The sequence below is a fragment of the Solanum lycopersicum genome, chromosome 4 (genome assembly GCF_036512215.1).
Source record: "Solanum lycopersicum chromosome 4, SLM_r2.1".
Lineage (NCBI taxonomy): Eukaryota > Viridiplantae > Streptophyta > Magnoliopsida > Solanales > Solanaceae > Solanum > Solanum lycopersicum.
This window is the reverse complement of record NC_090803.1, coordinates 25,932,896-25,955,337: the sequence shown is the minus strand read 5'-3', so window position 1 is coordinate 25,955,337 and position 22,442 is coordinate 25,932,896. Positions and strand designations below refer to the sequence as shown.

Genomic DNA, 22,442 nt, shown 5'->3' with positions numbered 1-22,442 from the left:
GTACTATATATCTAATTGTAACCTGTCAGATTGGGACTCGACTTCTGCAATCATTTGATTACTTAGAAAGCCTCGATATACCTTTCTTACCTTGTAATTGGTGTCTACTGCAGGATGAATTATATTATTTATGAAACATAAAAAAAAGAGGATGGGTATCGTACATAAGACTTTTAAAAGGCAGGAGTGTGAGGCGAGACATTTTATGTAGTATGGGGCGAATGTAAGTCCCATGGATCTATGACGCATAGTCTTATGCATATTCAATTTTATAATTTTATTACTAAGAAAATAGTAAAAGTAAAACTTTCAATGATTTTACAAATAAATTTTAATAAATAATCGATAATATATAGAAAAAATTATCATGATTTTTATTTGAGATAGGTATTAATAGCAAATAATGAAAAAAAAAGGTATTAATTTGAAAAGTTCATTATACCAATAATAAAATATATGATTTAAAGCCATAAAAAGGCTCAAAAACCAAAAAAATAAAAATAAAAAATTAACTTGTGGGAGTCCCTTTTTACGCCTAGGACTAATGTTTTTATAAGCCCCAAATTCTAGGACTTGCACCCTACGAATCTACATTATAAATTCGCACCCCAGAGTGTTTTTGGTACGCCTCGCCCCAAGACTCGCCCGAAAATGTTTTTGAAAACACTGCCATAGATTTTATAATAATCTGTTAGATTGGGACTTGACTTCTGTGATCATTTGATTACTTAAAAAGCCTCGATTTACCACTTCTACCTTGAAATTGGTGTCTACTGCAGGATGCATCATGTTATATTTGAAACATGAAAAAAAAGAGGAAGATCGGTACCGTAGATCTTATAATATTTGCTTTTATCTTGGTAAAACACCTATGTTAATTTATGATTACTTCTCACAATACAGAATTGGGGACTTGTTGACGTGGGCCCCATTGGCACACAAATGTGATTGAAAGAAATGGCAAGGGGCTCTGTCATATCGCTGCTTGGATGTGACAGGGTGTTTCTAAATTATTGAATATTACATGAAATGGAAATGGAGCAAGATGATCAATGAGGATTCATATATCGATTCGAACTAACTTTGGATTGAGGCGTAAAAGTAGTAGTTGTTTGGTAAATTGTCTAGGTGACAATGATTTAGATGGATTTTGACTTGGATTACAGATCACTTTGGCATCTGCTTTGATGGACCTATTACCTTTAGTAGTGTACGTGAGCAATAAGATGTTGTAACATATAGGATAATCTACCAGCAATTTGGAAGCCAAACTAAATGATTTGTCTGATGAATGAAGAAATTCAGAGTTGAACTAAAAATTAATAAGATTGCTGTGAGATTTTAGTCAGCAGCGAAAGGTAGCATGTAAAACATTGGAAGTCGAGAATTATTAAGAATATTGTGTAAATTATTCTCAAGAATTGTGCTATGATGAATTGGGCCCTAGGGCTTTGTTCCAGTGGTAAGAGCACAACTTGTGATGTGTGAGTTAGGTGCACGTCATGGGTTCGAATCCCATCATTGGCAAATGTATTTAAGTGAAGAAGGGTAGAGTGGTGGACCCATCATCTACCGAGTTTCAACCCTACGCCACTAACCCTCTTGAGTTTTTTCAATTATAAAAAAAAATGGTTGCACCATAATTACTTTGGATTCCATGAATTAGAAAATTTTCCTTAATATCATGCAACTCAATGATCCTATTTAAGGAGATGATGTTAGACCACCAATTCAATAAGAGTTGCCATAATAATTTTGAATTCCGAGAAATAGAAAATTTTCCTTAATATCATGAAATTCAAAGCTCCTCTTTAAGTAGATGATGTTAGACCACCAACTATTTTGTTTGATGTTAATTATCAATTTCTGAATGGAGTTCATACAAAATGTACAGATTTCAATAGTAATTAAAATATTGTATCAAAGTGTTTTTTTAGATAAGCTTCTTTGTATTTTTTTGTGGCCTTAAACTTGGAAAAAGAGATCAATGGTTTATATCGTGATGGTAGTATTCCGAAAAATTAATTTAGACTTAAGCAGTTAGAAGGAGGGCTTTCCAAGGTTGCAGGTCGATTACCAATTTCGGGCCACACAAGTCTATTAGGTGTTTGGTGTGGGGAAAAAAAGAGCCCAGTTGAGCCAAGTGCAACCAATATAGTAAACGTTTGAGCTGGTTGAGCAGGCAGTTCTGTGGGGTGACTAGGTCCTTTTGCCAGGTCTATTATATTAGTACTACAAGAGTAGAAAAGCCATGTAGGATAACATTTGGACATGCAATACTTGAATGTGCTTGTTTGGCTTAGCAGAGGAGAAAAGATAGAAATATAAGTCGTACTGCAAATTCATTGTGAATGAAGTAGTTTATTTATCTAGCATTCTCTACTCATTGCACTGATGAAGCCAATGTCAAAAGGTGGAAACAATAGGTTGTGGACAAGTTGATTGTGAGAGTAGAAAAGTCATGTAGGCTAATATTTGGACTCGCAATACTTGAATGTGCTTGTTTGGCTTAGCAGAGGAGAAAAGATAGAAATATAAGTCGTACTGCAAATTCATTGTGAATATAGTAGTTTATTTATCTAGCATTCTCTACTCATTGCACTGATGAAGCCAATGTCAAAGGGTGGAAACAATAGGTTGTGGATAAGTTGATCCCTGGTTTTATCCATACATCAAATTGTAACCACAGGTAATGGAAATTGTAACGGCAGATATTTAACACAATTTGAGAAGCAAGACGGTAGAAATGCAGGTCCAAGCTTGTGAGATAGAGAGAAGCCCTTAGCTGAGAGTAAATTCCTGAATGAACTGTTATGGAGTATCTTATTCTTCCAGTCTCTTGTCTTCTTCCAGGAAAGGAAAGAACTCTTTATATGGAAATATTTGATGCAATCTGTACTTCAGAATATTGGAAATGCCTCTGACTTGTTATGGATTGGATGCGAATTAAAGCAATTCTCCTAGGTATGAAAATGCAAGCGATGGTTTCTGGTGCATTCGTCTTGAAGTTTGTGCTAAATTTCTTCAACCTTGGCATATGCCTCTACTACCTTATTGACGGGATATCGATTTTTTTTTTTTTTTTATAAACATGCGGAGTAAGATAAAATGTTTTTCCCAGTGGTGTACCTTTAGCCTGAAAACCACTTTTTACTATAACTGTTTTTCTCTTTTCTTCCATGATGCTAAAGGTCATGATTATTCTGTGCTTTACCTTTTCCTTTTATTAATGAATTTATTTTCTCATAAAAAAGGACACATAGTTCCGTACAATTGATATATATCTGTTGTTTCCTCGAATAGTTTCTTGTGTCTGACCCGATTCAGAGTCTGAATCCCTGTGTTTAGGATCAGTGAGCATAATACATCATTAAGGACGGGGAGTCTACTGACAAAAGATTCTCTAAACTGCTGATGACAGTTATTTAATTATTGTTTGATGAAACAAAGGAAAGTTATAATAGAGTCTCAGTGCTTTATGATGAATATTGATAATCTCCTGTTTGGAGTTTGTTAAAGAATGACAAAAGTCCCAAATTGGTGTTTAATGAGATAGGTGGACTCCTTATAAGGCTTGGACAATCCTCCTCCCTTTGAGCTAACTTTTGGGGTGTGAATTAGGCCTAACACCTAATTTAACAGAGTTTATCCTGCACCCTTTTTGCACAACAACTTTGTTTCCTAATGCATTTTAACTGATTTCAGGGAACATACATGGTCGTATTCCGACAGTACTTTGCGAGTTTGCTCTACAATACAGTGATAGTGCAGGCACTTCTAATATGGACGACATCAGTAATTATGGGTGGACGTTCTGCCATGGTTTCCTTGGCCTTATCATCCTTGAGTCTCGTGCTCATGTGGATGTGCGCTATTGGCTTCTCTGTATTTGTTGCTTTTGTTCTTCCCCTCGTATCATCTTCACCCATTCCCTATGTTTCAAGTCCGTGGTTAGTGGTTGGTTTGTTCGGTGCACCTGCCGTGCTCGGGGCTTTCATTGGTCAACATCTGGGCTATCTCATTCTGTTGAAGTATCTGACAAAGACATTTTCAAGAAGAAACGCAAACTTGCCTTTGGTTGTGCAAGAAGATCTGGCAAAGTTAGATGCTGAGAGATGGCTCTTTAAAGCTGGTTTATTGCAGTGGCTTGTTCTTTTGATTGTGGGGAACTTTTACAAAATAGGATCATCTTATTTGGCTCTTGCTTGGCTAGCCTCTCCTGCATTTGCATGTAAGTCCACATTTATTTCATTCCTTATTGTTGCCGTTTATGATATGGACATGAGAGTCCATAGTCTCCATGAACCTAATGACAATCTAGATTTAGTTAACCATATATTTTGGGCAGATACTTGTAGTGTGGATGATGTTAATGAATTGTCCTAGTAGAATAACTAGAATTTCTTGTATCAGTAGTAAGCGCTGTTAACTGATCAATGCTCTGAAAATCTAGATGGATTGCTTGAAGCAACTTTGTCACCAGCACGGCTGCCAAAACCACTCAAAACGGTCACCTTGCTGATTGGATCATCTGTGCCTTGCTTGCTTTCTTCTGGCATAATTATTCATTCGGTTTCTACACTAATTGGCAGTTCAGTTCGACTAGAAAGGTAAATCTCCAAGATAGTTTTTACAAAGAAGGCCCTCATTTTATGGTTACAGATTTTCCAGTTCATTAATATCTATTTACTACCCAAAATGGAGGCCATCACTGATACTTGACACCCCCTTTCCTTGAGGCGAACCTATGATCACTGATCTCAATTCTCAATAGCACAATTAACCCAATCATGCAAAACATATAAGCATATTATATGTATATACTCGACAACTAATAATTATCAACCATCAATAGCGTATCAACGACATGGTAAAACTCAAAGTAGACATACCATAACACCTCCTAAGATCGTATAGTAAGTACATGGAGCATATACTCTAGAGTAATAGTATTAACAACACAAATATCACCTACAAGCATCTGTGGGTCTCACTAGAGCACTTTCTCAACCCCAATCGACTGAACTCTTGGCTTAGATTTTTGAGCCCACGTCAGGAAACGTAGTAAATGAGAAGTGAATAAATTGATTTAGTAAGTTACTCAATTCGAGTCTGAATTGAGACATTCAAACTTTAGAAAAACATGTTCAATGAAATGTGTATGTGTGCATTTATCAAAGAGAAGTTCTTTGCTCTTTTTTGAAATTAGTAACTTTGTATCATATCAGGGATCAAAACAATACTTGGGTAGTAGTAAAACTGAAACCATATTTTACAAGGGAGCTGCTCTAGGATATACTATCTCTATCTATAACGAATCTAAAGCATCAATGGTAGAGACAGACACACAATATCATTAAAGTAAACACCAAAAACATAGCAGTATGTGATGTGATTCTAGGAATCTAGATTCAAGAACAATAAATTGAATCACAAGTAAACATACAAGACAAGATACAAAGATATGATTACGAAATTAAAATTAGAGGGCATAGACTTCAGAATATAGAAGTGAAATATCTAACAATTAAAATAAATTGACCATTAGACGTAATCCAAGGGAGAAAAGAAATGAACTTATACATGGAAATCTTACTTACAGTATCCAAGAGAGGTTCATTGAAGAGATAAAGGGAATCCTCCCAAAAATTCACACCAAGAGTATTTTCTCTATCTTCAACTTAGCTAACCCTAAATGAAGACCTTAAAGACTATTTATATTAGTAATGTAAAAATAGCAATTTACAAGAATGACCAAATTATTAAAATAACCACTTGATGACCTATGTGGTTGTCATCTCTTCACACATAAATCTATTTGAGCATGTTATGAACTTTCAAAGCTCTTTTAATTGATCTTCCATGACACTTTGAGCCCTTTGTGGGTGATTGTAAACTTTCATATCCAAGATGACCCTCACCCTCCTTCTTGATATCAATCTAGCTATCTTAATTTGCATCACATGACAATGATGAATAGGAAGGGAAACCGAGGGTCTCCTTGATTGAGACCCCCTCAAGTAAGCTGTTTTGATCATATTGTTGAGTCCATACATGACACTGATGAATAGGATGGGAGATCGAGACTGAGCCTTGAAAAAACCTGCAGTGATCCATTAATCAGCACAGAAAAGCAACTGTTGAAATACGTAATCTAATCCACTGTATCCATTTTTGACCAAAGCTCATCTATTCCAGGCTACATAATCATAGGCTTTTTCTATATCCAGTTTGCATACGATACCATGATTCTTTTGTTGCTACCTTGAGTCTAATGCTTCATTAGCCACTAAAACATCCATGATTTGCCTTCATTTGATGATGGCTGTGAAATTAGGTCTTAGACCTAACTTACACCCCAAAAGCTAGATCAAAGGGAGGAGAATTGCCTAAGCCTTATAAAGAGTCCACCCATCTCATTAACCACCGATGTGGAACTTTTGTCTTTCTTTAACACCCACTTCAGGCCCAGTGCTTAGCATATGGTGCGTGAGGAATTTTTCATTTTTGGGGTCCCAACATTGGGTGAGACGGGCTATGTGAAATTAGGTCTTAGGCCTAACTCACACTCTAAAAGCTAGCTCAAAGGGAGGAGGATTGCCCAAGCCTTATAAGGAGTACACCCGTCACATAATCACCGACGTGAGACTTTTGTCATTCTTTAACAATGACCATTTGCTGAGCATCAACCAGTTTTAATATCACTCCTTTCAACCTCTTTGTCAACACTTTGGAGAACATTTTGTAGATACAACCTATTAAGTTTATTGGCCTGTAGTCTCTTAGTTCCTTGGCACGTTTCACTGTATCCATTTTTGACCAAAGCTCATCTTCTCCAGCACACTTGGCAAAAATTTCCAGGTTACATAATCATAGGCTTTTTCTTTTGTCCAGTTTGCATAAGATACCAGGATTCTTTTGTTGTTACCTCGAGACTACTGCTTCATTAGCCACTAAAACATCCATGATTTGCCTTCATTTGATGATGGCCATTTGCTGAGCATCAACCAGTTTTAATTATCACTCCTTTTCAACCTCTTTGTCAAAACTTTGGAGAATATTTTGTAGATACTGCCTATTAAGTTTACAGGCCTGTAGTCTCTTAGTTCCTTGGCACCTTTCTTCTTAGGGATAAGGGCTATGAATGTTGCATTAAAACTTCTTTCAAATACTTCTTGCTCATAGAAGTTTTGAAAAACATTCATGATATCCTGATTCATGCTCTCCCAGCACTTGATCTGGACCAGGGGCTTTATTTGCTGCACACCTTCAAACACCTTAAAACTTCAACCTCATCAAAGTTCCAATCTTTCATTGTCCCCAACTGTGAGAGTTGGACAATTAGTGAACAAGCTAATAATAGGTCTCCAGTGAATAGTTGACGTATACAATTATGGTAGAATTCGTTAATGGCAACCTCAATTCTAGCTGGCTCCTCTATTATTTCACTCTGTACCATTAATTGATCAATGTGGTAGAACTTGGTGTTCCTATCACCCTCCTTCAACCATAAAGCCCTTGACTTTTGTCTCCAATAGACTTTTTCATTCTTGATCAGTCCCTCAAAGTCTAAGGTTAAAGCTGCTTTCTTGGTTGATTCTTCCTCTATTGTTTTTGATGTCTTCTTTCTTGGTTGATTTGACTAATTCCATGGCGTACCTGCCACCTTCCCCATTAACAGGTACCAGGTTACCCTGTCCCCCAAGGATAGGACAGATGGGACACTTGGTGTTCTTGTATTCTTCCTCTATAAATGGTCTGCTCCAAGTATCACAATCATATCTGCCGCAGTTCCTTTAAAAGTTGTTCCCTTTGGACACTAGGTTGCCAGCCTTACTTCTGCTCTACTTCTTCTGCTTGGATTTGGTGCTTTTTATTTACACGTTAGCACATAGTTCGGCCATCTTGTAAAATTGAAAGAACTCCACCAATCTTCTATCCCTATCACTGAAGCCTGTTGTTCCAAGCCACCAATTTTCGAGTTCAAAGTAGTTCTTTCTTTTTGATCCAAGAGCCCCCTCCCCCTGTAAGGATTAGGCATGTGATCAGAGGCCAACCTTTGCTATGGGAACTATTTTACTTTATATTGCTAAAACTTCCCTCTGTTAATCCTGGAAGCTGTCTTGATCATCCCTCTTGAACCAAGTATAGCTGACATCTTGTAGCTGGAAAGTGTTCTAAGCCGCTTCTGACTGTTCTACATTCTTACTCAGGTCTTGGCTCCATCGTACATGCCCTTAATTACCCTAGTGTAAGCCACTGGTACACCTCTTGACTGCAAACATCTCCATAGATCATTTTAGGAACTTAATCATACACCTTTTCTAAGTTAATGAACACCATGTGTTAGTCTATCTTCTTATCCCTATACTGCTCCAACAGTCTCCTTACAAGGTGAGTGAATTCTATAATTGATCGCCCTGACATGCCATATTGTTATCGGAGATAGCATACCCATCCACGTCCTCACCTTAACTACCCTCTCACAAATTTTCATAGTGTTGCTTAATAAAATATCTTGATAAAAAAAGAAGCAGAGGTTCCCCTTTCTTATTAAGAGATGTTTCATTGTAAAAGTTGAAAAATCTCCTGATAATATATATGACTAATACTACTTTCTTAGTTCTATTATTCTCTTTACAACTTTTCAGCATACTCAAATTCATATCATACAAGATCATTGCAAATCTTCTAGCAGAGAGACTCAAGAAGGTAATACATAGCCTGGTGGATAGACATCAGATGGCTTTTATCAAGGGCAGTCATATTATGAAGGCCGTTTTGATAGCTAATGAATGCATAGAGACCAGCCAAAGGAGTAATAAGCCAGGAATTGTGTGCAAGTTGGACATACGAAAAGCTTATGACTTCTTAAAATGGGACTTTCTTATACAAATGTTGGTAAGTATGGGTTTTGGGGCCAGGTGGATAAGATGGATAAAACATTGTATTGGCACTGTCATGTTCTCTATTCTTGTGAATAGAGTACCCACTGGCTTTTTCCCTTCCAAGTGCGAGGCCTGAGACAGGGGGATCCTCTTTCCCCAATTTTATTCATCTTAGCTATGGAAGGAATGAGTAACCTCATTAATACTACAAAGGGAAAAGGGTGGATCAAGGGGTTCCAAGCATGAGAACTTTCTAGTTTAGAGATAACTCATCTACAATATGGAGATGACACATAGGTATTTTGTGGAGCTGAGACAACAAATACTGATTTTGAGGGTCATTTTTGTCATTTTTGAAGCTCTCTGGTCTCCACATTAACTGGGAGAAAAGCTTCATCTATCCTATCAATAATGTGCTTAATACAGAAGTTTTGACCAGAACACTAGGAGGCAAGGTTGGGGAGCTTCTAACCACTTACCTAGGTATGCCTTTGGGAGCTAAAAGCAAGTCCAAAGGCATATGGAATGGGGTACTGGAGAAATGTGAAAAGAGACTCACCAGCTGGAAGAGTCAGTATTTGTCCTTGGGAGGAAGATTGACTTAAATTAACAGTGTGATGGATGCATTACCCTCTTATATGATGTCAGTCTTTCCTATGCCTGCTAATGTATCTAATAGCATTGATGCTCTTAGAAGAAATTTCTTATGGCAAGGCAGTGAAGATAAGAAGTTTTTTCTTGTTAAATGGAAAGAACTGATGGTGAGTAAAAACACAGGAGGCCTAGGCATAAGAAATATGAGGAAACAAAACCAGAGCCTAATGATGAAGTGGTTGTGGAAGTTTGCAAATGAAGATAACATGCTCTGGAAAGAGGTCATCATAGCAAAATATGGCATGGAAGATAAGTGGATGACTAAAATGATAAGTACTCCATATAAATGCACTGTATGGAGGGGAATCAGAAATCTATGGCCAGTGCTATATCACAAAACCAAGATAGAAGTGGGAGATGGGTCAAAGACATCCTTCTGGGAGGATAAGTGGAATGGGTCTGTCCGCATGAAACAGCTGCATCCTGAATTGTTCACTTTATGCCAACATCAACAGGCCACTGTGGCTACAATGTGGACTGGACAAGGATGGAATTTGTTCTTAAGGAGGAACCTTCAGGATTGGGAGATTGACAAAGTGGCAGAATTTCAAGATTCAGTAGGCTCTTTCAGCAACCTCACTGAAAAGGACTTGTTAGTTTGGCAGAATGATACCAAAGGTCAAGAATGCTGGACAGGAGATGAAATGGACATGGAAGATCATCTGGAAACCAAAAGTACCCTACAGAGTAAACTGCTTCATGTCGCTATTAACAAAAGAAGCAGTTATGACTCGTGAAAATCTAAAGAAAAGAGGCTATCAGTTGGCTTCGAGATGTACTTTATGTGGAGAACATGCTGAGACAATTAACCATCTTTTTTTGCATTGTACATGGACAGATCAATTATGGAGAATGTTCATTTGTCTAAAGGGGATAAGATGGGTGAAACCAGAGAGCATTAAAGGAATCCTGAGCAGCTGGAATTGAGATGGCAATGCTTCTAACAAGGAGAAGAGATGGAAACTTGTCCCGGCATGTATTTGGTGGACAATCTGGAATGAGAGAAACAATAGGAGTTCTGAAAATTGGCAGAATAGCTTACAGAAGATCAAGATGGACTGCTTCGCTCTTTTCTATTTGGTGTAAACAAGATATATTAACTAGGACAATATATCTTTGATGTGCTAGATTGTTTATGGGTAGCAGTTTAGACTGACTATTTTATTCTGTAAGTTGTAAAACCTTTGAAGGGGAACTACACTTTTGTTGTAGTATACCTGTGCATATATAGACTAAAGTTACCAACTTCAAAAAAAAAATTCATATCATGCAAAATCAGCAATTTTACTCGTTGAAGGTCTTATGTCTCAGATATAGAAACTGGTCTCTGCACAAATAGTAGGCATAGGAGAGGCCCATGTAACGGGAATCTCACCAACCTTTATTGCTTTTAGGTCTCGTGAAAATTGTGGGGATTATTGTCCAATTTATTCTAAAAGATACACATTGGTATCGTTGTTAACAATTTGTTGTGTTTGTTGTTGGATTTGTGATCTTTATATATCTGGAGAATAATCAGCGTGTTGCATTCTTAATGTTTCACATTTTGTAGGAGTCCTGGCAGCAACCCTGAGTGGCTGGGCAATGTAATAGTTGCAATGTTTATTGCTGCCATAGCATGTTTGACGCTGGTGTATCTTTTGTCATATATTCATATTTCAGGTATGTTTGCAAAGTTGCTTTTCTATATTGTTTGTATGCTAACGCAAATGTGCTAATATTACTATCAATCTGTAATAAGTACTTCTTAAAGATATTTCTGCACCAACCCGGGAGGGGTGGGGGTGCGGGCACTTTCAGAAACATGACTTTATCATACAGAGTTTCCCAAACTCCTCACCTTACATAATTTTAGGGTTTTTCTTTGTGTAGTTTTTTTTGAGAAAAGATAACGTATACTACATTAAAGTAGCCCCCTCCAAAAGTATTACAAATTAGACTGACTCCACCTGTGCTTTTTGTCACAAATAGTCTATAACATCAAAAAGTTCTTCTGCCTGTACTAAAATTTTCTGTTTACACCAAAAATAATAAAGAGCTATACAATTCATTTTGAAATTCTGCAAATTGTTCTTCTTGCCCTCAAAACATCTTTGGTTTCTTTTTTCTACACTGTTTACCATATACAAGCTGGGACAACCTCCATCTCTACTCCTTAATTGTAGTATTGCCTATATTGATCCAACAATTCAGGAGTTATGCTATGTTTCTTGGTTTCACCCAAATGATCTTCCTAAGGCTGCTGAATATCATCCATAATTGATCTGTCCATTTGCAATGCAGGAAGAGATGGTTGACTGTCTCTGCCTGTTCCTCACACAAAAAGCATCTTGAGCATAATTGGAACTTTCTCTTCTTTAAATTTTCTTGTGTTAGCACTGCTTCCTTTGCTAGTAACAGAAACAGTTTACCTTGTATGAGATTTTAGGTTTCCATATCATCTGCCATGGCTAGAACTCCTTCCTGTCATTGAATTTGAATGATTGAGATCTTTGTAAGCTGACTTGACACTGAAAACCCTTTTGCTGCCAATCTTCCACACAACCTTGTCTTCTTCCCTAGTCAGATTACTGAATTGTGCCATTGTATCATGGAAGGCCACTATGGTCCCCATCTCCCAATCATTTAGATTCCTCCTAAGCTGTAAGTTTCACCCCTGTCCTGTCCACATTCCAGCCACGGTTGCATTTTGTTGCAAGCTCAGTGTATATAAGTCTGAGAATAATTATTTCAGGGTTCTTTGGGCTATCCATCTGTCCTCCCAAAATGACACCTTCATTCCATTACCCACTTGGAATCTGATTCTAGAACGAAACTGAGGCCAAAGATTTCTTACTGATCTCCAGATACCACATCCATATGGTGTAGTCACCATCTTTGTCATCCACCTATTCTCCATTTCATATTTTTCCCTAATCACCTCTCTCCAGAGCATATTCTCTCCTGTCATAAACTTCCAAAGCCATTTCAGCATTAGGCTTTTATTTTTTTTCTTCATATTTCTAATCCCCAGTCCCCCCTCTTTCTTGTTTTTTATGACCTCTTCCCACTTGACTAGATGAAACTTCTTTTTGTCTTCATTTCCCTGCCAAAAGAAATTTCTTCTCAAAGCATCTATCCTCTGTATGACCTTGTCTGGTGCTGGAAACACAGACATCATACAAGCAGGTATTGCATCTAGCATACATTAACCATGGTTAATCTACCTCCCTAGACAGATATTGGCTCTTCCAGTTGGTTAGCTTCTTTTCGCATTTTTCTATCACTCCATTCCATATCCCTATAGATTTGCTCTTTCCTCCCAGTGGCGTACCTAGGTATATTGTTGGTAGTTCCCCTACCCTACCACCCAAAACCCCTGCCAGATTTTCCACCTCAGCCACTTCATTTATGAGATAAATGAAACTCTTCCCCCAATTGATATGTAAACCAATGACTGCTTCAAAGATGATGAATATTACTCTTAGGATCAACATTTGTCCCGTCATTGCTTCACAAAAAAATGAGAGTATCATCTGCATATTGTAGATGGGTTATATGAAAGCCATTTTGGGCACCGGTGTCCACCCTAACGCCCCTTATCCAACGCTTCATCTTTGCTGAGATGAATAAAAAGGGTGACAGGGGGTCACCTTGTCTCTGACCCCCTTTGGGATGGAAAGAAAGCAGTAGGAGTTCTATTAACTAAAATATAAAACTTAACTGTGCTTATGCAGAATTCACCCATCTAATCCATTTGGCTCCAAAACCCATCCTTTGCATCATAAGTAGTAAGAAATTCAATTTAAATGATCATAGGCCTTTTGTATATCAAGCTTGCATAGAATTCCAGGGCACTTGCTTCTCTGTCTAGACTCAACACATTCATTTGCTATCAACACTGCATCCAGTTTGTCTACCTTTTATGAATGCCATTTGTTGGTTGTCTACAACCTGTGTAGCACCTTCTTTAACCTTTCTTCCAGCAGTTTGGCAACGATCTTGTAAACTCCCTCAGCTCCCACTTCCTTAGGAATCAAAGCCACAAAGGTGGCATTAATTCTCTTCTCAAACCTTTCTGCCTTATGGAACTGCTGCACTGTAGCCACCAGATCAGGTTTAATGATGTCCCAGCATTGGTTGAAGAAAGCCATAACCATCTGGCCCTGGTGCTTTGTCCCCTGCACATGCTTTTATGCTCTCTAGAATTTCCTGCTCCTCAAAAGGTGCCAAGAGTAATTTGTTTTCTTCTTCATGAATCATAGGACAATTTCTCATCTCCAGGTATGGTCTCCATTCTTCTGGCTTAGAGTATAGTTCCTCATAATAAGTTTACTATCTCCTTCTGTATCTCCTCTGGTTCAATCAAATTTTCTCCTCACTTTCAGCTTTGAGATTGTATTCATTCTCCTGTGTGCATTTGCTGTTCTGTGGAAGAAATTAGTGTTTCTATCCCCCTGCTCTAGCCACACTGCCCTAGATCTTTGCCTCCATGCTATTTCCTCCCTTTTAGCTATGTCTTCAAACTCACTGATTAATGTTGTTCTAGAGATTATCTCTTCTGGCCTCATGGATCTGTTCTCCTGTATCTTCTCTAACTCAGCTAGCTGTTTCAAGACATTTTGTTTTCGTATTCCCAAGTTTCCTTTTTCAGTTTTGCTCCATTCTTTCAGCTTATCTTTAAGTGCTTTGAGCTTTGCAACCAAAACATAGTCAGATTTCCGAATGAAACTGAAAGAGTTCCACCATCCTTTGATTCTGTCATTGAAAACCTCTATGTCCAACTACTAGTTCTCAAATTTGAAGTATGACTTTGTGTTTTCCCACGCTCCGCATTGTAACATTATGGAAGACTGATCTGATGTCACTCTGTGAAGTATGTGCTGCCTTATATTTCTAAATTTTGCTTCCCACTCTTCCGAGAACAAAATTCTGTCAAGTCTGGTTGCTGTTGAAGGCCTGTCTCCTTTCTTCCAGGTGTATTTTCCCCCAGATAATTCAGGATCAACTAACTCCATGTCTTCTATGAAATCTGAGAAATCTGTCATTCCTTTGTTGATTTTGTTGCAATTTTTCTTCTCCGATGGGTACCTCACAGTGTTGAAATCCCCACATAGACCCAAGGTCCTTCAATCAACCCCCTGGCAGCACCAATTTCCCACCAAGTCTCTTCCCTTTCTACTAATCATTTGGAGCATAGACACCTGTGAGTTGCCAGCTGAAATCTTGACGTATCCCTGTGAAGCTGCAGGTGACAGAATGCATCCCTACACTGCTAATTTCTCCTTCCCACTCCCTTTTGTCCCACATAATAACGATGCCTCCCCTGGTTCCACTGGCTTCTACCTGTGCATAATTCACCCATTTATTCCCCCATACTTTCTTCACAATATTTTCAATTTCCCCTTCCACCTTGGTTTCTTGGAAACAGACTACATCTGCCCAGTTCTTCATAATATTTTTTTAATCACTTCCCTCTTTCTAAGCACAGTTCACCCCCCTTATATTCTATGACACTATGTTTAGCTTCATTATTGTTCTATTGCCAGGTATCCCCCTCTACTTCTAGTGCCAAAGCTCATAAAATTTGTATCCAGTTCCAGGCTTTTCAATTCGTTTGCTCCTCTTTTTTTTTTTTTTGTGACTTCTCTCTTGCCCCCCTTGTTCCCTTGCTTATTATTGTCAATTTTCATAAATAGCTCTTCTACTTTCTCCTCACATCCTCTAAAATCTACCCCAAATTCAGTGCTCAATTTGAGTATGTGTTGTTTAATCCAGAGTGGAGGATTTTTTTCTTTAAAATTGTCTCCTAAAGGCAGTTGAATCATTACATGTTTCGTTGAAATGAATAATTAATAAAAGAGGCCCTAGTTTTCATCCACAATATTTTGAAGTTGCTGGGATATTGTGACCTTCTATGTTCTCTCGAAGCTTTTGAATGGAATCTGGAATGAAGGATAAGGCCTTAACCGTCTGGGTTTTCTAGAATCTAAACAACAAACAAAGATAGTTCCTATTCTAACTCTGGTTATATTGTGTGCAGTAACAGATGGATAATCTTAACTAATAACCTTATACACATGACTGAACAGGGAAGGGCTTACAAGTGACTAAGACCTTAATACGTTTAAATCTGAATTCATATTTGAATATTAAGATGTGCATTAAGTTTAGATGTTTGAATCTTAATACACATATGACTATTTACGACATTGTATTAGGATCTGATTACTAAATAATTAAGACGGTCTGTTTTCAACATCTAAATGTATCATTCTTGTATTTGCTTAAAAGTAGTAAATATAGAATTCAAACAAACTACTAAATTAATGTAGTACTACATCAGTAAAGCATCTCTTAAATATTATCAGGTGTTTAATGGTGGTGGCGGCTAGCGGTGGTGGTTGTTGGTGCCAATTGAGGATGATGTTTAATGACTGTTGTTGTGGATGGCGATGGTGGCATCTGATAGTTTTGGTGAATGATAGTGATAGTTAATGATGGTGGTGAATAATGATATTGGTTGACGATATATAGTGGTGATCGTTGGATTGGTGGTAATGGTGATTAAATAGTGGCTAGTGGTGGTGATAGCTGATTGTAGTGATTGCCACTGGTGGTGATTTTGATTGAGGATGGTGATTGCTGATAGTTGATAATGATGGTTGTGTGTGGCGGTTGCGGGTAATTAATGATGGTGGTGGCGGCGACAGTGATGAACGGATGGAGTATTAATGAATTGTTATTTTAATTTCTCAGATCTTTTCAGACCCATGAGATAATTGTAAAATAAAAAAACACAAACTCACTTATGTAATTCAATGGTGGAAGTCGATACACTTTATTCATGAATATGTAATGAGTTTATACTTATACAATGATTCTATCCAAGGAAAGACATTAAAACCAATAAATAATAATAATATAGTATCTTATATATATGCCTATTATATATATACTACTCATATTCTTTAACATGACTTATTACGATTCAGAAGTAAAAGAAAAAGAGATTTAGTGTGTGTTTGGAAGAAATTAGGAAGTAACCTTGTAACTACACCGTATAATTACTCCCTCCCAATTACACTCAATTCCCTGCTAACCAAGTAATTACTTGGCCAAACATTCATGCCAGACTGTGTAATTAAACTCAATTCCAATTATTGGTGACTTTCCAAATAGGCCCTTAAATGATTAAGATTAAGACCCTTCTTATAGTGCAAACAAATGAGACCTAAATAACTAAACACTGAATGGTTGTGGTATTTTTCGTGAGGCACTCTGTTAATTATATTCCTTGAATGTTGGTTCAAGTAAAAAGCTGAATGGATAATCATGTTTCTAAGTTAAAAATAATCTCAGATTTCTTTTGGTTTTGTGGGTGATTTAATTGTATTGAAGTGATACACAGGACTTGAAATGCTTTAGAGTGGTTAAGTGTGCAGCACATCTTGGATAAAGATTGGTTCCAAATAACAACTCAGTCTGGTGTAAAATTAGTTGCTTTTTCGTATATTTGATAGCTTCTGTTTATATCCCAGTCTATGTTTAAAATGCACTTTATTTTCTCTACCAAGATTTAGCATATTGTTTTGCTTTCTATTGGAATCAGAATTTCATTACGATCTTGACTGCTGTCTATGTGTCATTTCACTCTTGATCCTCATACTCTTATAGGTCTTGCCTGTATTGGTGTTTCATCAAGCAAGGGTTTAGAACCTAAGGCACATGTTTATTTGATTCAATACCAAGAAGAAACTTAACCTCATATTTAGAATTGAACAGTGGCATGTTATAGCCTTTAAATTAGCAGTATCCAAAAACAAATTACTATCATAATCCAACAAATAATCACCAGGATTTTGTTACAAGATCCAGCTACTTATCCCCCTTCCTCCATTGAAACAGTTGCAAGAAGACCACACGACTGACAAGAATCTCATCTAAAGTTAATTACTTAATTTTCAGCAAGTGCAATTAAAATCACATAGAAATACCTAGGTGTGGCTATTATTTGGTATGTGATGCATAACTTTAAATCAAAATCTCATTTTGAGTTTCAGGTGCAAAGGTGCCACTTATCATAACGACCTGTCTTCTGTTTGGCATCTCGCTCACCGTGATTCAACTAGGTGTTGTTCCTCCATTTACTGAAGATACTGCCAGAGCTGTAAATGTAAGTTGATGAATTATCAATCTTCCATGCAAAATGCAACATAATAAATTTTGATTTTGAATGACAACTCAGCTTAGCCTTATCCATCAGTTTTAATTGAATGAGTAGGAGTAATATATTGAACACATTTAAGGTGCCAATTTTTACCTTGGTTTATCCATAAGTTTGAAGAATCATGATATCCGGTCAGTGCTGATGATTGGAAGCATCGTGTATAAAGAGTCAACTTTATGTAGGATTCTCTACTTGTATACACTATAGATCAGGGGTTGTTCCCGTCATATCAAAAAATAATTATCTTCATCAAAAAAAAGTTGGAAGAACAGTGAGATGCTCCAATTTGTTTTTTGTGCTTTCATTAATGAAATAATCAATGTCCACTGATTATTAATTATATTGTTTGATTGTTTCATATCTTCCTTATCACACTAACTTCCCTATTGTTTTAATATTCTAAGCTGAGATACAAGAAAAACACTCGCTGCTACCATTTTAGCACCATATATAAGAGCTAAAATAGGACGAGGCCCCTCCACGGCATCAGGTTATCATAAATGAAGGGGAATTAAATGGATTTAGTCTATATTTTTCATTTTTTAGTTTTACCTCATCACAACAGAATTAGAGAGATTTGGCAACTGTACTGGAAAAGGAGAGAGCAACACGACCGTACGTTTGCTGGACTCTCTAGACTTCACTCTTCAGCAGTTGAATACTAACAAAAGGGTCAGGCGTGCCCCTCTTCCTGTCTTTCAAGTGTATGATCCACCTATTCACTGAGTGACTTTTTCTACTGCTGCGCCTGGAGTCCCCATCTCCTTACGGTTACGATATAATACACAAAATCATTTTAAATTGGATAAACTCTTTGTGCATAGTCATACTCCACCATGTGAATATGTGAGGAGTATATTACTTCAAAAGTTCTGCACAGGACATACTTATAACCTTAGCAAAAGTAGCTTGCAAAACATTAAATATTTCTCTAGTTTGTTGTCCAACTCTCCTTAAAATAAAAATGATATTGAATTTTGAATAGATACCATGTGAAAATCTGATGACTATTTGAACTATTGTTTTCAGGTTGTGCATGTTGTAGATATGGCAGGAGCCAATGGCAAAAAGCAAGAGCCAGCCTCTTACATTTCTTTATTTTCAACTACTCCAGGAAATCTAGTTAAGGAAGTTGAACAGATTGGAGAAGGATTTACTTGCGGCACTGTTAAGCCTCTTGATTTTGTAACATTTTCGGTCAAGTATGGTTGTTGGAGTGACAAAAATGCTAATATTGGCTGGCATGAGACAGATATTCCTCTGATTCATGTTGAGAATGATATCAACGGTGACAATAGAGTAACTCATGTATCCATTGACACTAAACTTTCCACACGCTGGACTCTGGGTATCAACACTGATGAAGTCGAGGATTTCCAGTTGAAAGGTACTTACAAATACTCGTGAAGGTTGTCATTACATTTTCTTATCTACTTGCTCAGATACATTATTTCAGTTCACTAGCTGTCAAATTTTGGGAGTTTCAGAGGCCTACATTTCTCTCTCCTTGTGAATTCTCTTGAATAGTTCTCCAAAGAACATGCATCGCAAAAAAAGATTCAGTTACATGGTGAAAAATGCTTTTCCATAGAACTATCCTATCAGTCTATCAAAAGCGAGAAGTTCAACAAGGCTCTAAGGTCCGTTGGGTGTTAAGCACAAAAAAAGTGTATGGGCTTTAATGAAAAGGCACAAATGGAGAAAAAAATACAAATATATATGTTTAGTCCAAGACTAATAATAATATACATGAATAACAAATATATGAACAAAGAAATTGTTTTTTTTTTGCGGTAGCGTGAAATATTATTTGTTTAGTGCCTCCTCCTAGGAGACGCTTATTGGCATGGAAAAGTATTGACTTTTAGCCTTGATGATGACAATGAGCACACATTAAGCGAGGCGAAGCACTCAACATGTTCTACGCTTCGCTTCAGGGCTTAAGCACGTCTTTGACAACATTGATTCCTATTCAACAAGGCTAATACACACTAGAAGCTTCTTTCTGATCATGCTTTTCCCATGTTGTTCCACAGTTCATTGTTTAACACAGTTTTTATAGCTTTGTCTATCTGGAGAGATGATTCACCTTTGACCCACCCTTTTTTTAAAAAGAAATCTTTTTATCTGGACTAAGTAAGTTCTTCATATGCCTGAGATATCATGGACCTTCATCAGGCTTTTGCCCTTCACCTAAAAAGGTCACAAAGATTTTTATCATTGTTCTTCTTTATACTCTTGTAGATAGATGACTAGTTTCTTACAGAGGTTGCATGAAATTAATAATTTGGTCTGTTTTATTTTCATTTTCCATCTTGACAAGATTAAGATTCTAGTTGAGGCCTTGCTAGTATCTTATCATGCTAATCAAAAGTTTTTGGGGATTTGCTTCTGTTAATTCTATAATTCTAGCCTGGTCTGACTTTGTGCTCGTATCAAACTATTTCCACTTTTTGATATCTCCAGTCAGAATTTAAAGGTAGATATTTTACGTAGTCTTCTTGACTTATTAGAAACAATTTAGTGAATTTTGTTGTGCTCAAGTTGTGCATTGTGCCAAGGAAGATTCCATTACTAGTTCTTAGTTTCTCTTGGAGTTAAAATTGCTCATGCTATAACTTAAATGCATGGCAGAACAGGTATTAGACTTGGTCCATGTAGCCTGGTTGCTTTACACACTAAAAAACAATGCTCACTAGAAATGGTTCTATTGGGTGGCTGAGGTCGTTAATGCCTCTCATGATGCTCTCTAGACCACATTGTTTTGCAGGACTAGATGAGGCAACAAGTTTGCAAAATAAGTTGAGAAAATTACATTTAGTGGTATACATAGGGGGAGGGGGTGTTTGTGACCTTTGTTTGAATCATGCACATAATTGTTGAGAGAGACAACTACTTTATTGACTTGTATAGATCTAGAAGGGAAGGAAAAATATATGAGCTAGGACAATTGGTGGAGAGAATTTTGGTTTGTCTATAAAGCTTCTGAGTACTGACTCAGTCGTGAATAATGGATATGTTCTTTCTTTAGTGGAAATAGTCGCGCCCAATGACAAATTACGGCTATATTATTAAAAGCTTGTGTAAGAATGGATTTCTTTCCAGTGTTGTTCTGATCTTTTGTTTCCCCTATTTTGTGGGATTGATGTTGGTGCAGACGGTCCTGAGGAGTTGGTTCCAATTGGTGACAAGAGCAATGCAGACTCATGGCACATAATTCAGTTTTCAGGAGGGAACAAGGCACCAAGGAAATTCAGTCTGACTCTTTTCTGGGCCAACAATCAAACTCACAAGAAGGATAGCAACACAAAGCAACCTTTGCTAAAACTACGGACAGATGTTGATAGAATAACTTCCCCAACTGAAACAGTACTTGGGAAGCTTCCTCAGTGGTGTTCTTTGTTCGGGAAGTCCACGTCTCCTCTTACATTAGCTTTCTTGACTAGTTTACCTGTTGATTTTTAGGGTTACTGCAACTTTTACTGGACATAAAGCAGAGTAGCTACAGCCTACAAGACTTCGATATGGTGGCTGTAGTGCTTCACTGGTAACAAATTACAACAGGTGCTCATGGTTATTATTGTATGCCAGAGTAAATGTTTGAACATATAACAGCCTAAAAATTGCATTCAAAACTTCAATCTATATCAAATCAGCCTAAAAATTGCATTCAAAACTTCAATCTATATCAAATCCATCTTCTGAATTCAATTTTCTGCTTGCTGCTGAGTGCTGACACTTCCATCTCACCAATTGTCTCGATTATCTATCAATCAGCTAAACCAAATTAGAACTTAAGGTGTGTTTTGTGTGGTTGGAATTTTTTTCAACTTTTATATGCTTGGTTGGTCAAAATGGAAAATGTTCTCGTGTACCTTAAAAATTGGGAAATATAATTTCCCTACGGAAGTATGGAAAACAAGTTGCACAAGTGGCATTCGAGATATATTGTCTCTTCCCCACACATCCACCCAATTCTCCAAACCCTCACCCCTTGACCACTCCACAACCCCTACTCCTTGTTCCATTCCACCTCAATAGTGTTCTGTTAGATTATATATATAAAATAAAACACAAATTAAAAGAAAAATGTTACGATAATTGTGAAAATAATTCAGCATACAGTAAAATAGGTTGTAATATAATATCTGAAAATTTATTAGAAATAGAAGAGTTAGAAGATTTAGATGAGTTATATAAAAATTATGTCTTAATAGAATGGCAACAGAATTATATAATTTTAAAACAGGAATTCAGAAAATAGGACAAATAAAAACCAACAAGACTTAGATAACATTACAAAAATCCTAGATCAAATTGAAAGAATAGGTGAAAAGCCTTTATAACATTGGGAGAGAGAGAGATAGAGAGATAGAGAGAGAGAGAGAGAGGGAGGGAGGGAGGGAGGGGGGAGAGGGAGGGAGGGGGGAGGGAGGGAGGGAGAGGGAGGGAGGGAGGGAGGGAGAGAGAGAGAGAGAGAGAGAGAGAGTTGTAAATAGCGTAATAATTATGTACCTGATGGTGAGAAATGAGAGGGCGTACAATTGCCGAATAAAATCTGAAATATAGAAAAAAAAGATATTTAGCAAACTGAAGGAAATCTTCATAAATTAAATATATATTTTTGAGAATTAAAATGAACATAAGAGGAATAAAGTAGTTACCAATCAACAATATATTATATATTCAAA

At 37.1% G+C, this 22,442-nt stretch overlaps 1 protein-coding gene across 1 annotated transcript in view; it reads left to right on the top strand.

Annotated features, from left to right (window-relative positions):
- LOC101256275 (uncharacterized) overlaps positions 1–21,433 on the top strand; it is a 29,616-nt gene extending 8,183 nt beyond the window's left edge. The window contains exons 7-12 of the mRNA XM_004237196.5: positions 3,706–4,231; positions 4,454–4,610; positions 11,095–11,204; positions 17,585–17,697; positions 18,781–19,138; positions 20,909–21,433. Of these exons, the coding sequence (XP_004237244.1) occupies positions 3,706–4,231; positions 4,454–4,610; positions 11,095–11,204; positions 17,585–17,697; positions 18,781–19,138; positions 20,909–21,216 (1,572 nt within the window). The 3' untranslated portion in view covers positions 21,217–21,433. The remainder of the gene's footprint in view (positions 1–3,705; positions 4,232–4,453; positions 4,611–11,094; positions 11,205–17,584; positions 17,698–18,780; positions 19,139–20,908) is intronic.
- Positions 21,434–22,442: the final 1,009 nt, after the last annotated feature.